The 15,486-nt window shown below is 38.5% G+C and overlaps 1 protein-coding gene across 2 annotated transcripts in view; it reads left to right on the forward strand.

The window, feature by feature from the left end:
• Window positions 1-15,486, forward strand: part of THUMPD2 (THUMP domain containing 2) — a 39,485-nt gene that overhangs the window by 10,509 nt on the left and 13,490 nt on the right. The window contains exons 5-8 of one of the 2 annotated variants that reach the window (XM_010855559.1): window positions 1,277-1,329; window positions 4,358-4,445; window positions 10,872-10,943; window positions 11,447-11,561. In XM_010855559.1, coding sequence (XP_010853861.1) covers window positions 1,277-1,329; window positions 4,358-4,445; window positions 10,872-10,943; window positions 11,447-11,561 — 328 coding nt within the window. The remainder of the gene's footprint in view (window positions 1-1,276; window positions 1,330-4,357; window positions 4,446-10,871; window positions 10,944-11,446; window positions 11,562-15,486) is intronic. The other variant, XM_010855560.1, reaches the window with a different exon arrangement.

Here is a 15,486-nt window from a genome sequence, read left to right on the forward strand (position 1 = left end):
TCTCCAACACCACAGTTCCAAGGCAACAATTCTTCAGTGCTCAGCTTTCTTCACAGTCCAACTCTCACATCCATACATGACCACAGGAAAAACCATAGCCTTGACTAGACGAACCTTTGTTGGCAAAGTAATGTCTCTGCTTTTGAATATGCTATCTAGGTTGGTCATAACTTTTCTTCCAAGGAGTAAGCGTCTTTTAATTTCATGGCTGCAGTCACCATCTGCAGTGATTTTGGAGCCCAAAAAAATAAAGTCTGACACTGTTTCCACTGTTTCCCCATCTATTTCCCATAAAGTGATGGGACCAGATGCCATGATAGAAAGGAATAAACTCTTCATGTAACTGATGCACTTTTCTGTACACCTGAAAGTAGCACAGCTTGTGGATTAACTATACCCCAATAAAAATTTTAAAAAGAAAAAAAAAAGCAGTCCCTATAAATAATAGAGTGAAAGGTCACTCTTGCTACAGTATATTAGCTTAAGCAGGTTTTCTGTTAACCATGGTATCAAGTCTTACTTGAGGCTAGAATTAGGGTAGATTTAGGTAATTGTCTTTAACCTAAACGGAGAAGGCACTGGCGACCCACTCCAGTACTCTTGCCTGGAAAATCCCAAGGACGGCGGAGCCTGGAAGGCTGCAGTTCATGGGGTTGCTAAGGGTCGGACACAACTGAGCAACTTCACTTTCCACTTTCATGCATTAGAGAAGGAAATGGCAACCACTCCAGTGTTCTTGCCTGGAGAATCCTAGGGACGGCAGAGCCTGGTGGGCTGCTGTCTGTGGGGTCGCACAGAGTTGGACACGATTGAAGCGACTTAGCAGCAGCAGCAGCTCTAACCTAAAATGCTTAAAAATCTAATTTAGTTAGGGTAATTCAAAGAATCGCTGTAAAGAAAAGTGATCTTGAGTTCTTCTTAATGTGATTCTCAATATAAGTTGTTTACCAAATTGACTTCAGAATTTTTCTATGAGATGTACTTAAAATTTACTTTGCTCAATAAAAAATACTATGAAACATTTTTTCAGATATGAAGAGGCCTTGGAATTTGAGGGTTCAGGATGGGGAACACATGTATACCTGTGGGGGATTCATTTTGATATTTTGCAAAACTAATACAATTATGTAAAGTTTAAAAATTAAATAAAATTTAAAAAACGAACAAACAAACAATATATATACGTTGTATAGATTCCAAATGGAAGCTTTCAAATTGTCATTCATTGGGTAATGCATTACCTGGTCCATTCTAACGTCAATATTTGTTCTTTCAGATTTTTATACATCTAAGTGACATTTACTCTGTGCTGGGAATTCCTGTGTTCAGGTACGTATTATTTCTAAGCTTCAGGTTTGTGTCTTAGGAGAGTTTGTAAAACTAAAAACTTTGTGTTTTTATTCGTAGTGTGAAACACTGATATATCAGAGGGAGCTTAAATCAAAGCCTTTGAGTTCTTTGCTTGAACCAGTAAAGTATTTGCATGGAACTTTGGATCTTGATTGGACTGGTTAGAGTTGTGAAAGATTTGATCACAATAGTCGACTGATTACATTTTTCATATTGAAAATCATATCTATTTTTTTATTAAATGATTTTCACAGGCCTACATTTAAACTAATTTTTAGTCCATTGGCCTCTTGGATTTTTCATTAAAATAGAAAATACATCACAGTTCTTAAAATTCATCTTGAACATACTTCACATTTTACTGCAGTTTTTTTTTGTGGGAGAGTAATTCCAATTTTTAAAATCTTCTTCAGGTTTTCTCCCTAGTTATGTAGGGTACTATATAATAATAAATGCAGTTGAATTTTTCTGAATATTTCTTATTCAGAAATATTTATTGAATGTTTATCATACAGCAGTACTTTCTTAGATGCTTTGGGAAGGAATGGATGGTTGGATGATGGAAATAGTGATTTGCAGTTTCTTGGGAGCCTGTAAATATTGTTGGCATCTTCAAAACATTTTACATGCATAGCCATGTTTACATAGTATAAAGTGATTTAGATATCTTTTCTCTAGGTGATTCTAGGTGTGGAATATTTTTAAAATCATAAAAATCCTATGGAAAGATCCCATTGACCCTGAGGTCACATTTGTACATGTGTAAGCCCGGATCAGAATGTAAAAAGAATGCTTAAGGTCATTGTAACAGTTTTATCAGATGATGCACCATCGCAGTTGATTAGCACAGAGCTGAGGACATTCTGGATGGTCAAGAAATGCTGAATGATTGAGTTCTCGCTGTGTGCTAGTTATAGGGTAGGCCCCACTAGCCTCGAGATTACAGAAATCACGCGCCAATAGTCACTTTACCACATATGAGGTCATCACATGGCTCAAGGCCCTGTTGGCTTCCCTTGGCCCCCACCTACTCCAGTACCCTCCAAACCTAACCCGCTGTTTTACAACTACACCTGCGAGGTGTCCAGGCTTCCCTACTTCAGTGCCTTTTGGAGTGCCAGGCCCTAACCCCTGCAGATGTAGATGGGGATACCCTATATATTGTAGATAGGAAATGACCCACGAAAATGAAGAAATGTATAGAGATATGAAATACAGGGAAAGCAGAGTATGCTTAGTTTATGTCTGTAAGTTTTGCAGTACTTCCAGGTAAAAGGTCTCCAAACACACGTTTGAAGATAAAGATCTGGGATTCAGGGGACTGATCTAGGCTAGAGATGGAGATGAGAATGTCTTCAACTTGGTGATAATGGTGTGTAAGAAAATAAAGAAGAGATTCATATATGAGCACAAGAGGATCAAAAGCCACATTTATTTTTGTACTGGGGTAAAAGCCAGCTAAAACTCCAAATAAACACATTAGCCAGGTCCTATGAAAGTAGAGAATTATTTTTATTTTCAAAGAGTTTATTTCTGAACAGTTCTTTTCCCTGAATAATTTTATTTTACTGATATAATGAGGCCCTTTTGTTGAAGTAATAGCAGATTAGTTTTGTCCAAGCAAAATAAGAATGGGTACCCTTGTGTCACACATTAATAGAGTTGGCTACCATAAAATAAACCTCTATTAGCAAAAGTATGCACACAATAGTCAAAAATTTCAAAGGTTCTATATAAATCCCCGATGCGTAGAAAAGGACTTCGTAATGTGTATGGACAGAGACAGTTTTCCATACCAATTCTATTTATGTGTGTGTGTCTAGAGTGAAAGTAATTTCTCAGTTTTGATTTTACCTGATGTGTTTTGTAGCGAGATAATTGCTGCACTTAGCCTGCTGAAGCAAGATTTGTTGATCAGATTATTTTATAATTCTTCTACCCACAAAGTTTATATCCCAGATTCCAAATCTCTGGATATAGTACTATTTACAGTATGAAATTTTATTTCCTGAAAAACCTTTTCAACAAAAACAACCTCTCGTAGTTTTATCATGCAGTCTTCTTCATCATAATACTAAATACATAATTACACTGTTTTATTTAAAAGACATACCTCATCTAATTCTAAGATCTTAAGAGGCTTGCAATAAATACAGACAAAACAAGAAAACTTTAAGAGCAGAAAGAAAATGATGAAAGGAAATAGGGTTTGGAAAACACTGTGGCTTGGTGTATTGTTAGTAGAAGAGCCCTCTTAGTGGCTTTAAAACAGGCCTAACCACAAAACAACCAAGCATTGATTTTTGAAATCATACATCATGTCTTACCAATAAATTGTATACACAAAATGGATAAGTGCATTGAAATTTGCAAGGCAGTGTTGTTCACTGCACCAGAAACATAGAAATAATATTTTGAAAATCTGTATCAAATCTGGAAACACCGATATTAGCAATAATGGGGTAGAAGATCAAGTATGAAGTGATAGGTAATGGAGACCGGTGAACTCACTGGGGAGTCCTCTGCTTCAGCATTTCATTCAACAAATTATTTTCGACAATGCAGTGTGAAGCTTCATTCCAACTTTAGAGAAAGGTGCAAATGAGCAAAAGGCAAACTTACGAAAGGGACCTTTTAGAAATTCTTTAAGGGTTGGCATCCGTTCAGCCATGCGTCCTATTCTGCACAGTGCAGTTTACTCTCGATGACTCTGGGTCAGTGAGAAAAGGTCTATTCTACATGGGAAGTCAGGGAAGCGTATAAAGTTAGAAAGACTTCCCTCATACGATTAAATTTTTCAAGTTAAGCACTTAAGGGTTTAAATTTCAGTTATCTAAAAAATTTTCCTTTCTGAAATACCACACTGGCTGGTTAGACAAGGTACCAGTTAGAGAAGGTAATTTTGTATTAATAAAAAGGTTATATACTCTCTAACTTAGGCAATACTTCAGTGCATGATGTACAGGTATGAATGGGTTAATTATTTTTGTTTGTATCCTATTAATAGGGTTCCTTTAGCCTGCAGAGCTTACATCAAGACAGCAGGGTTGAGATCTACCACAGCCTGGGCAATGGCCTCCCTTGCAGAAATTAAGGTAAGGAACCTGTTCTGGTCCCTTTTAATTGAATACCAAGGTCCTTTCCATAATTAATTTACACAGCCTCTTATTGATGGTTGCTTTCTTTTCTCTTTGGTTCTTTTAACCTTTTTTATTCTGTTTTTCTATTTCTTTTCTTGCCATTACACTTACGAACTGCAGAGATAGGCTTTTGTCAAACTTCTGGGAGTATTTTGGCTATGAAAATGCTGAGTCAAAAGATAACTACATTTTATTATTTCTAATTTTTTGTCATAGTCATGTGGCCTGTACAACTTCTACTTAAAATTTAACCAAGATCTTGATCAGTTTTTGTAAATGCTCCATGAACATAAGAAAATAATTTTATTTTCTAGTCAAGAGATGGCCTCTGTATCTTTTACTTGCTGTTTTACTATCTGCTCAGTACTGAAAGAGGTATTTTGAAATTATTTAGATTATATTTTTTAAGATTTTGCATTTTTATTCATTGTCACCTCATTCTGTAGTTTGTTCTGTAGTTTGGTTTATACTCATTTGACTGTTACTGCCTCATTGTAAAGCGTTCCTTTTTATTGTTATTAAAGGTTTCATCATGTTGATTTGTAAGTTTAAACTTAAATTTCACCATGTCTTAGTATTTCCACTTTTTTTTCTTTGCATTTTCCTTTGTAGTTCTGCTTTGTTTTCAACTTTGTTTTCAGTGTGTATTTTTTATAAACATAGAACTCTATCTTTATCTCACAATGATAGGCTCTTTCAGTGAGAGAATCCAGTACAGTATTATGATAGATACACCAGTTATGATAGATTTGCTTTGCAACTTCTTGCAGTTTACTCTTTCTTTATGCTACTTTCATGAAGTGAATCGTCTCATTGTTTTCCCTGAGGTTGGATTTTACTCTGTGTGCTATTGAATGGCTCCCTCTCCCAGCTCTCTTAATTAAACACATGAGACTTGACTTTAAAACAAGACATCAACTCTTTTCTTTGCCAGCACACTGTTTTTACCACCAACACTCTGAACTTCCTCCTCTGTCCGCTCCTCCCTTGTCATGAGATGAGACCTCCAGGGTACTTTTTCTCTTCTTCTGGCCCACCTTTGCTCCTCCCTACAGTGAGACCTTTGAAACATGTTTACCCTCTTCCACTCCCAACTACCAGCTTGAACTAAATTATTTATTATGCATCAAAATTTCCAAGTATATCCGTTTTCAAAAGTTCTTATACTGCACTTATATTACACAACCCATCCGTAATCATTAAGATGCAGTGTGTGTAACATGCATTTCTGTATAAACACACAGGTATAGTGTGAGGTACAGAGCTTCTCACCCTTCTTCTTCACTTTATCTTTCTCTCTTTGAGGTCTCTGCTCTGCTTTATTTGTTGCTTGGATAGTCTTTTCTTGGTACTTTCCTCAAACTTGGTATTTGAATAATATACGCTCTGGACTCCAGTATCTCCTTACACTTCTTCCTGTCACCTGGGTATCCCCCTTTGGCTTGGTATGAGATCCTTGAGTTCCAGTCCTTTTCTCTCAGACGTCTATAGATGCTATTCCATTATCCTTTCACTTCCAGTGTTTTAGGGGAGCAATTCCTGCCAGTATGATTTTTCTTTTCCTTGATGGCTGTCTTGTTCTTTTTATTTGCAAGCTTGTAAGAGTTTTCTTTTTAATCCTCTAATCTCAGGGATATTACCAGATGTACTTGTGTAAGTATCTTTTTTATTCAGCCCAGAACTGGATGAGTCCAACTCCCTGAGTTCCCTTTCCAACCCTACCACTTACAGTCTGGGAAACTTTATGTAAGATACTTAACATCTCTGCGCCTCGGTTTCTCACTTCCAAGATGAAAATAGTCATCTCATACGACCATGTGAATTAGCATTTATCAAGGGATTAGAACAGCACCTAGCATATAGGAAGTACCTAAGTGTTAACTTCTGCTATGGTAATGTCAAGGAGGGAGAAATTACCTTGTTATCCCCCCTTGAGTTCTTTTGACTGATCTAATAATTAAATTGACACAAGACAGATTAACAGGAGAAAAAAATTTTTAGTTTGTATGCATGAAACTCTCATAGATGTGGGACCCCTGAAGTGATGGAAGCAGGCTATTTATATATTATTTTTAGACAAAGAAACACTTGTGAAGATTTAACAAAACAAAGAGGTTTGTGCTTGGGGTACCAGACTAGTGAAGAAGTAACAGTTTGTTTATCCAGCTTTCTCATGTATACAGCTTTGAATTCCCTAACTCGGGTGATAAAGATGCTTTCTATCCTCCTGGTAGAGGGAAGATACCTTCACTTGGGAGATTAAATTCCTGCTTTCAGGGGGAGAGAAGTGGGTCAGAGTGTATGTCCTTTTTATATCATTACCTGCTGTTTCTTAAGTAACTTTTAACTCAAAATAATCAGTATGCCATTAAAGCATATTTTGGGGCATCCTGCCCTGGACCTCAACAGTAATAATAATTATAATAACTATTATTTAGTATATATAATAATTATAGAAATCATTTTTTCCTCCAGCTCAGGTACTCTTTCATCCATTATTTACTTATTATTTCCTCAACTATTTTGCTTTAGTGTCTTTTACCTTAAACAATTTCCTTTTTTTTGTTTCTGGAGATCCTGTGATAAACATGTTAAGCTTCCTTTCTCACATATTTTCCATCTCTTTATATTTTGCCTGTGTATTTTGAGTTTTCCTTGGACATTATCTTCCAAGGTATAACCAGAGTCACCAAAATGTGCTGTACTTTACTGAAATGTTTAGTTTTAAAATCATGGATTTTTTTAGCTTTGGAAAATTGTGTATGTGTATGCCTAGAGAATTCCATGGACAGAGGAGGGCTGCTGTCCATGGGGTCACACAGAGTCAGACACGACTGAAGCGACTTAGCATGTATGCATGCACTGGAGAAGGAAATGGCAACCCACTCCAGTATTCTTGCTTAGAAAATCCCAGGGACAGAGGAGCCTGGTGGGCTGCTGTCCATGGGGTTGTACAGAGTCAGACACGAAAGAAGCGACTTAGCATGCATGCATGCATTGGAGAAGGAAGTGGCAACCCATTCCAGTGTTCTTGCCTGGAGAATCTCAGGGAAAAAGGAGCATGGTGGGCTGCCATCTATGGGGTCGCACAGAGTCGGACACGACTGAAGTGACTTAGCAGCAGCAGCAGCATGCTATATTTGGTAAAGAACTGTCTGCCAATGCAGGAGACAGAACAAACCTGGATTCAGTCCCTAAGTTGTGAAAATCCCTTGGAGAAGGGCATGGCAACCCTCTTCAGTATTCTTTCCTGGAGAATCTCATGGACAAAGGAGCCGGGAGGGCTACAGTCCATGGGGTCACACAGAGTCTGAGGCAACTTAGCACACATCACATGCTATATTTGATATCTCTAGCGGCTTTAACTTTTTTCACATATTTATCTGTTCCCTCCAGAAGTTTCACTTCACTAGATGTGTATTGTTTGTTCTGCCTGTTTTCGCTCTAGCTTTTAAGGGACTTCCTACCCTTAGATGTGCACAGCATGGTTCTTTTTGGGAGAACACAGTATGGCCCACCGTATAAATGATCCCAGTATCCAGCCTTCATCTAGGCGGCCCCTCTTTGGAGCTTGGTACCTAAAACTGCACAAGCAGCTCAACCTTGAGTAGGCCAATGCCATGGAAACTGAAATTTAAGCCTGGGGGTGTTAGGTATTTTTCATGTTCAATGTAAACCATTCTCCTTCATACAGATCATAAAAGCAAGGAAAATCAAGTTCTGTGTAAATCTTGGTTATTACTTTAAGCATATGGAAATACTTCTCTGCCACTGTCTATGTCCCCAGGTGTCATGACAGTCCTGCAGTAAAATCAGGACATTGAAAAATATTTAAGGGCAGATCACCTCATCGAAGAGGGACTGCGGGGAGAAAGAGCATGGAGTTTGATACATTTTAAGTCGTTAATAAAAATTAGTTCTCATACCGCTATTAATCTTAAAATTGTCATTTAAATCATTATTCTTTTTGTGACTTTTCTGCCCCTTCATGGGGGATCCATATGACACTCTGGTAGAATTTAGTGTCAGGGAGAAGCTTCTGAAGGACATTTTGTTTCTTTTCATCAGGTAGCCCCTGGCTCTGGCTGAACCCCGCTGTCTTCTGAGCACTCTGCCTCCTCTGTAGACAGACCAAGGGACCTCTGGGCCTGGCGCTGGGGTAGGTGTCCGGCTTGCACCTCGCTGCCCTTTCTGCCCAGGATCTCTCGCTGCCTTAGAAGTACGTGCCATCCAATCATCCTGGTCATCTACAGATCTCTTGTCACCGCTGTACTAGTATACAGCATTATTCCTGTCAGAAATCTTTATCAACTCAGTGTCTGCACTATCTGATGCCTTAGTGTCTTGCTCTCCCTGCCTCTCATGATCTGCTGTAGTCACATCCTAGAATTTATCATACCCAGAAAAGTATACCTTCCCCAAATCCCAAAAATGCTGCTCTTATCCTCCTCCTCCTTCCCACTCACTTCCTCCTGTGCCCTGCCATCGTTTTTTAACTCCATGAGACCGCTAGTCACTGGTGGCCCTGTGCTATGCTGTGCTTAGTCCAGTCGTGTCCGACTCTTTGCAGCCACATGGGCTGTAGCCCGCCAGGTGCCTCTGTCCATGGGATTCTCCAGGCAAGAATACTGGAAAGGGTTGCCATGCCCTTCTCCAGGGATCTTCCCGACCCAGGAATTGAACCAGGGTCTCCTGTATTGCAGGCGGATTCTTTACCGGCTGGGCTACCAAGGAAGCCCAGTAGGTGGCCCTGCTCACCACCTGTACTCAGCCCTCCCTCCCCATGTGGATTTTAGGCTCTATCATTACAGTCATTCCCTTGAGCATACTTGTAATTCTCCTGCTTCTTAAGTGACATAAATAATGGAATCAAAAGAGAAGTTTAACATGTTCTCACGAGGTCTACCAACATATTGGAATTACAATGGCTTATAATTATTATAATCATTATAATAAATGAACTGTCCTTGTTTGCTCCCTTACTTGTGTGCTGGATTCCATTCCCTCGTGCCTCCTTAAGGACTTTTTTCTCTACTGGGTCATTCCCATCAGCATGTGCACGTGCTATAATATCTTGCAACTTAAAAATGAATTGACCCTCTCCTGAACCCACATGATCCATCAGCTCTCACCCCCTCCTCTGCTTCCCTTTAGAGAAACACTTAGGACCAGCCATCCATATTTGGTGTCTACTTCTTCCTTCCCGTGCTCTCTGGTGTCCCCTTCCCTCAGGCTCTTCTCTGAGCATGCCACCGAAACCACTCACCTTGCTTAGCCTACCCGCACGTGGTCACTGTCACCACTCCTGCCTGTGGGATGCTTCCCCTTTGTTTGAGGACCAGCCTAGGCTCTGTGTCAGGGTCCTCTGCTGGGCCTTCATCTACCAAACGTTGGTACTTAGGAGATCACCAACATCCAAACGATAGGCTTATATATTTTTTTTACCTTCTCTTAAAAACTTCAGTCACATCAGACCATTGTCATTTTGTAATATTCCGCATTGCCATCCATCCTGTCGGTTCTTCCTTTAAAATATACCCAGAATCCAACTACTTCTCCCACCTCCACCAACGTCACTCTTTATCCGGGCCGCCATTATCTCTGCCTGGATTCCCTAACTAGCCTCCTCGTAACTCCCCTACTTTTCTGTGGTCCTTTCTCACCAGGGCAGCCAGAGTGATCCCTTTGAAATGTTGCATGTTTCTCCTCTGCTCAGAACCCTGCAGTAGTTTCCCATCCTTCAGAATAGAATCAGAATCCTGGTAACAGCGACAAGATCAGACATGGTGTGACACCCTCTGTCCCCCAGAGGGGAGAGTCATTAGTTTGTTTCCTCCAGATTTCCTGCTCTCCTCTCAGGTACAGAGAGGAGGGCCCCTTTCCCAACCTCTTCACATTGTGTGTGTCATGCGACTGACGTGCTTTCCCCAATTAAATGTTGGTGGAAATGATGTGTGTCAACTTCCAGATGGCACTTTAAAAGCCAGTGCCTGATTTGTTGTGTTTTCTTTGCCTCTGCTGGTGACCCCTTCGCTGTGTCACTTTCCGGGTAAGAAGCAGAAGCCCCACGTGTCATACTATAGGCTTGTACCATGAGCTGCACAGTTTTTTAAACCTGTAGGACATGGTGGTTGTAATTCTACACAGCGCATCTTGGTGGAGCTGCCTGGCCCCCACTGTGCTTTAACACACTGGTCTCCTGCCTAATCTTTAAATGTGCCAAGCAGACACCTGCCCTAGGGCTTTAACTACCTGAAACTCCTAATAGAGTTGAGAAAGGAATCTTTACTCTGAAATGATTGATTCCTCAAGTTTTAGGCTTCTTGTATAATACCTGTTACAGTAGATTTAACAGCAGCAAATCCACATTTCTATCTATAGGCTGGTGCAGTTGTTTTAGATCCAATGTGTGGACTTGGAACAATACTTTTGGAAGCTGCTAAGGAATGGCCAGTAAGTTCTAAAGTTTGGTAAACCAAGCAGTGTTTTACTTTAATCAGTGTGTGTTGTGTATTCACTTAACCATTTTTTACAGGTAGATTGTGTAGGGATTATTATTTTTAATTATATGAGTTACTATTTAATTGTAGTCAAAGTAGACTATGAAAGGTTAATTAAATTACTGTTATTTCTTTAAATACTGTGATAAATTTAGGCAATTATGACAGAATTCCAATAACTAGTCATGCCCTACATTATACAAATCCCTCAATTCCTTAGACATTTGTATTTTAAAATATTAATTGTAAAATGTTAAAAATTAATGTGTTAACATTTTACCAAAAACTTCTCGGGTTTTGGTCCTTGAATGTTATTTTAAAGAAATATCGTACATTTCTTTCAATGTGAATTAACAAATCTATTGATTTCATTTTCATCATTTGAAAAACTGCAAGTAGATTTCCTTAACTACATAAATACGGTTTTATTTACAATGTGAGTTTCTCCCCTCACAGCATGTGTATTACGTGGGTGCTGATGTCAGTGACTCCCAGTTATCAGGTGCATATGACAATCTGAGAGCTGCAGGCCTCAGGGATAAGATTGAGTTACTTCAAGTCTCTGTTATAGGTAAGATATTAAAAATGCAAACTTTTGGGGGAAATAAACATGTGTAAACACACTTAGAATCATAATATAGAACACCACTCCCTTTTCATATGTTAATATAAAGGTTGAATTATTTATACCTTGTGATATATCTGTGGGGCCAATACTCAGTTTACTTCCAATATTATAATTGTAACTTTTTTATTTTTCAAAAGATTGTCAGGAACTATATTTATGTAGTTTCCCTAAGTATGTAAATAAAGGCATGCCTGAAAAGCATGGTACAAAGTAAAAGCATCTTAAGAAATTTTAAGATGTGTTTGTTGCATCTGAACCATTTCTCATATGATCACAAGGGATCATTTAATATAGGCATAAAATAAACAGAATAATAGCAACAATAATTTGTTGAGAATCTGTGAATTCTTTGCAATAAACTATATGAAATGTTTTGAATTATCTTACCTTCCCCTTGCTTCAGTTGGATAGTATTCCTATGTTATGGAGAATGAGGTAACAAGCCTTCCCAGTTTGCTACACCAGTACTACTTTTAATGCTAAAACAGAAATTCTAAGGCAAACCAGGATTCATCACCCTGTGAGGCAGAGGAAAGCCATTACTCCCTGTTTACTGATGGGGAGTCAACAGCAAGAAACATTATAAGGAATCAAGTCTATGGAGTCCAAAATAATATTTTACTAACACCCATGGTATTTAGACTGAGAGAAGCCTCACATTCCTCCTATCTTTCCGTCAGTGTGCCTTTCTCCCTTAAAAGTGACCACATTTAATTCTCAGCTAAGAAAATCATATTCTCTTGGCACAGTGAGAGTAGGTGATAGACAAGTCCCTGTAATCTAGAGAAACAGTATATTGTTAAAAAAAATTGTTCTATGATAGTAAAAAAGTAGTAGAAATGCATTGTTAACAAAATATTAGGATAACTTTTCTATATAGATGCATAATAAAGTAGCCTCAAAGAAGAAATTGTATTGTTGGTTGAAGTTTCATAATTGTTTGCTGCCAGTGACTATCTTTTCAATCTTTCTGTCGAGGTTTTTAATTGGACTCTGTGCAACACAAGTTTCTAGAGGAAGCTGAGGGATGATTAGATTGAAATCAAGTTTTCATATACATTTCTTTAAGAAAGCTGTTTTGGTTTTTTTTTTTTTTGAGATCTTCAAGAAAAATGGAATAGCTCTATAAATTGTTCCAGAGCAGTGGTTTTTCCAACTCTTTACAGTCTCAAAAGTGCCTTGGTTGCATGAGAAAGGAAGTACTAATTTGTCCATCAGAATATCGCTGCTGTACCAGCTCAGCTTTCATCAGTTCTCATGTTTTGGGTATTTCCCATAAGATTTCACTTTAAAAACAAGCATTAAGTGCTCAATTGTTAATAAAGAAAAGTTTTTTTTTTTTTTTAAGTTTTCTATTATACCTAGTAGCCAAATAAATCCTAGCTTTTTAAAAGATTAGTCTTTTTATTGTCTGTTAAGAACAGACAATAGTAGAGCAAGGATGGAAACAGAGAGACTAGTTGCAAGACTATTGCATTAATCCAGGTAAATGGTGGTGGCTTGGGACAAAGTGGTATTGATGGAGGTGTTGAAAAGAGGTCAGACATATATATATACACACACGTATATATACATCGAACGTAGAGCCAACAGGATTTGTTAGTGGATTAAATGTGAGAAAAAGAACAAGGATGACTAAGCTTTCTGGCTTGAACAGCTAGAGGGTGGCATTGGCGTTCATTGAGTTGCGGAAAACTGCAGGAGGAACAAGAGTTGGGGGCTTGTTCAGTTCCACATGGTGATTAAGAACCATTAAGATCTCAAGGTAGTAGTCAACATACAAACCTGGAGTTTAGGGGGGACAGTGCACGTCACTAGTCTAGATAACATTTACATCCATGAGATCACCTAGGAAATGAGCACAAATAGAGAAAAGAGAGGCTTTCTCTGAGGATGAAATGCCTAGAGTTCTGGAGAGTGAGAATCTAGTAAAGGAACCACCAGGGATGAGAAAGTAAGAGAGAATCTGAGCAAGAATGAGCAACTGTGTCAGATGCTGCTGGTTGGTGAAGCAAAGCTCAGGCTTGACCAGTTCTGTGGAGCAAAACTCAGGCCTAACTGGTTCCGTGGAGCAGCAGGAACAAAGGCTTGCCTGCCTGAATGGGATCTGGAGAGAACAGGAAGAGGTAACTTGAAGACAGCTAGTTCTCCTCGTTCTTTTGGGTAGTTGGGCTGGTAAGGGAAGCAGAAAAGTTGGCGTTCTACCAGGTATGTTGTGGTTCACACCATATTCTGCACAGTTCATGAAGCTGCCAGGCTGCTCTGGCATCTGGGAAGTCAGGGGAAATATGAGAAGTGATAGGTTGGGTGTGAAATATGTGTGGGAAATAGGGGGTGAGAAGCCCACCTTAGAGAATTTAACTGTTTTTGCTACAGTGGCTTTATCATATATCATATGCTATAAGTCCCTTTGTTTGGTAACACTGTTCTGTAACAAACTCTTTCAGCAGCAATAAGGTTTTAAAAGTGCATATTTAATGAAAAATTATATACTGAATTACTATTTCTCAAGAAAGCTGTTGATGAACATACAACTAAAGTAAAATGTTTATTTACTTTTATCATGCACTGTGAGGGCAATGGTGATAGCAGTAACCAAATGAAATAAACTTGTTTATAGAGGTATCTAGCATTTACTCCAAAACTTAGTCATTATTTCAAGGAGAGCAAGCCAAAATTTAGTGTTTATCAGATGTAACAGAAAGAAATGCATTTAACTATCACTCTGTGAAGCATGAGTTTTCATTTAGATCAAATGACCACTCTTCTAAATTAATTTTGTTCATTTTCAATTCCAAATTTTCTTATGTATATAAACAAAATGAAGCTATAGCTATTCGTACATTGGCTCCATTAGCAGAAGACCTCTGCAGAAAGTTAAATGCTACCAGTTTGTATCAGTGTTACCAGATCCTTCAAAAAGAAAATTAGCTAAGTCAAACCAGTAATGGTTTAGTATTCCTACCCCCTCCCAATTCTTGGAAATTTAGGAATTTTTTTTCTGTCAGAGATGAAACATCTTTCATTATTGTGAACGCTACTGTAGATTCAGCTCAGCACTGCACCTGTGTCTGTTTATGCATTGTTTGGTAGACCACAGAATCCTGGTGAAGATTAATGTTCTTATTAAATAAAGAAATCTATGACAGAGAAATGTACTTAGAATTTGACATGGTACGTACGTAATTCATAATTACCTCCAAACAAACTGTGATGTTCTGAATTGAAATAGTAACTTATCAAAATAATAGACTTAAAAAATTTTTTTAATATACACAGAGTAACTAAACTGTAGACTATCTGTAAAGATGGTTGAATGCAAAAAAATTCAACCTGACAGTACATGCTTTTTTGTTTGCCCATCATTTGTTGGGTTTAACTTCTGTGCAGAGTCAATCATGAGAAACGCTGGACTGGAAGAAGCACAAGCTGGAATCAAGATTGCCGGGAGAAATATCAATAACCTCAGATATGCAGATGACACCACCCTTATGGCAGAAAGTGAAGAGGAACTCAAAAGCCTCTTGATGAAAGTGAAAGAGGAGAGTGAAAAAGTTGGCTTAAAACTCAACATTCAGAAAACGAAGATCATGGCATCTGGTCCCATCACTTCATGGGAAATAGATGGGGAAACAGTGGAAACAGTGTCAGACTTTATTTTTCTGGGCTCCAAAATCACTGCAGATGGTGACTGCAGCCGTGAAATTGAAAGACGCTTACTCCTTGGAAGGAAAGTTATGACCAACCTAGATAGCATATTCAAAAGCAGAGACATTACTTTGCCAACAAAGGTCCATCTAGTCAAGGCTATGGTTTTTCCAGTGTTCATGTATGGATGTGAGAGTTGGACTGTGAAGAAAGCTGAGCA

Source organism: Bison bison, unplaced genomic scaffold, assembly GCF_000754665.1.
Source record: "Bison bison bison isolate TAMUID 2011002044 unplaced genomic scaffold, Bison_UMD1.0 scf7180017864366, whole genome shotgun sequence".
Taxonomy (NCBI): Eukaryota; Metazoa; Chordata; class Mammalia; order Artiodactyla; family Bovidae; genus Bison; species Bison bison.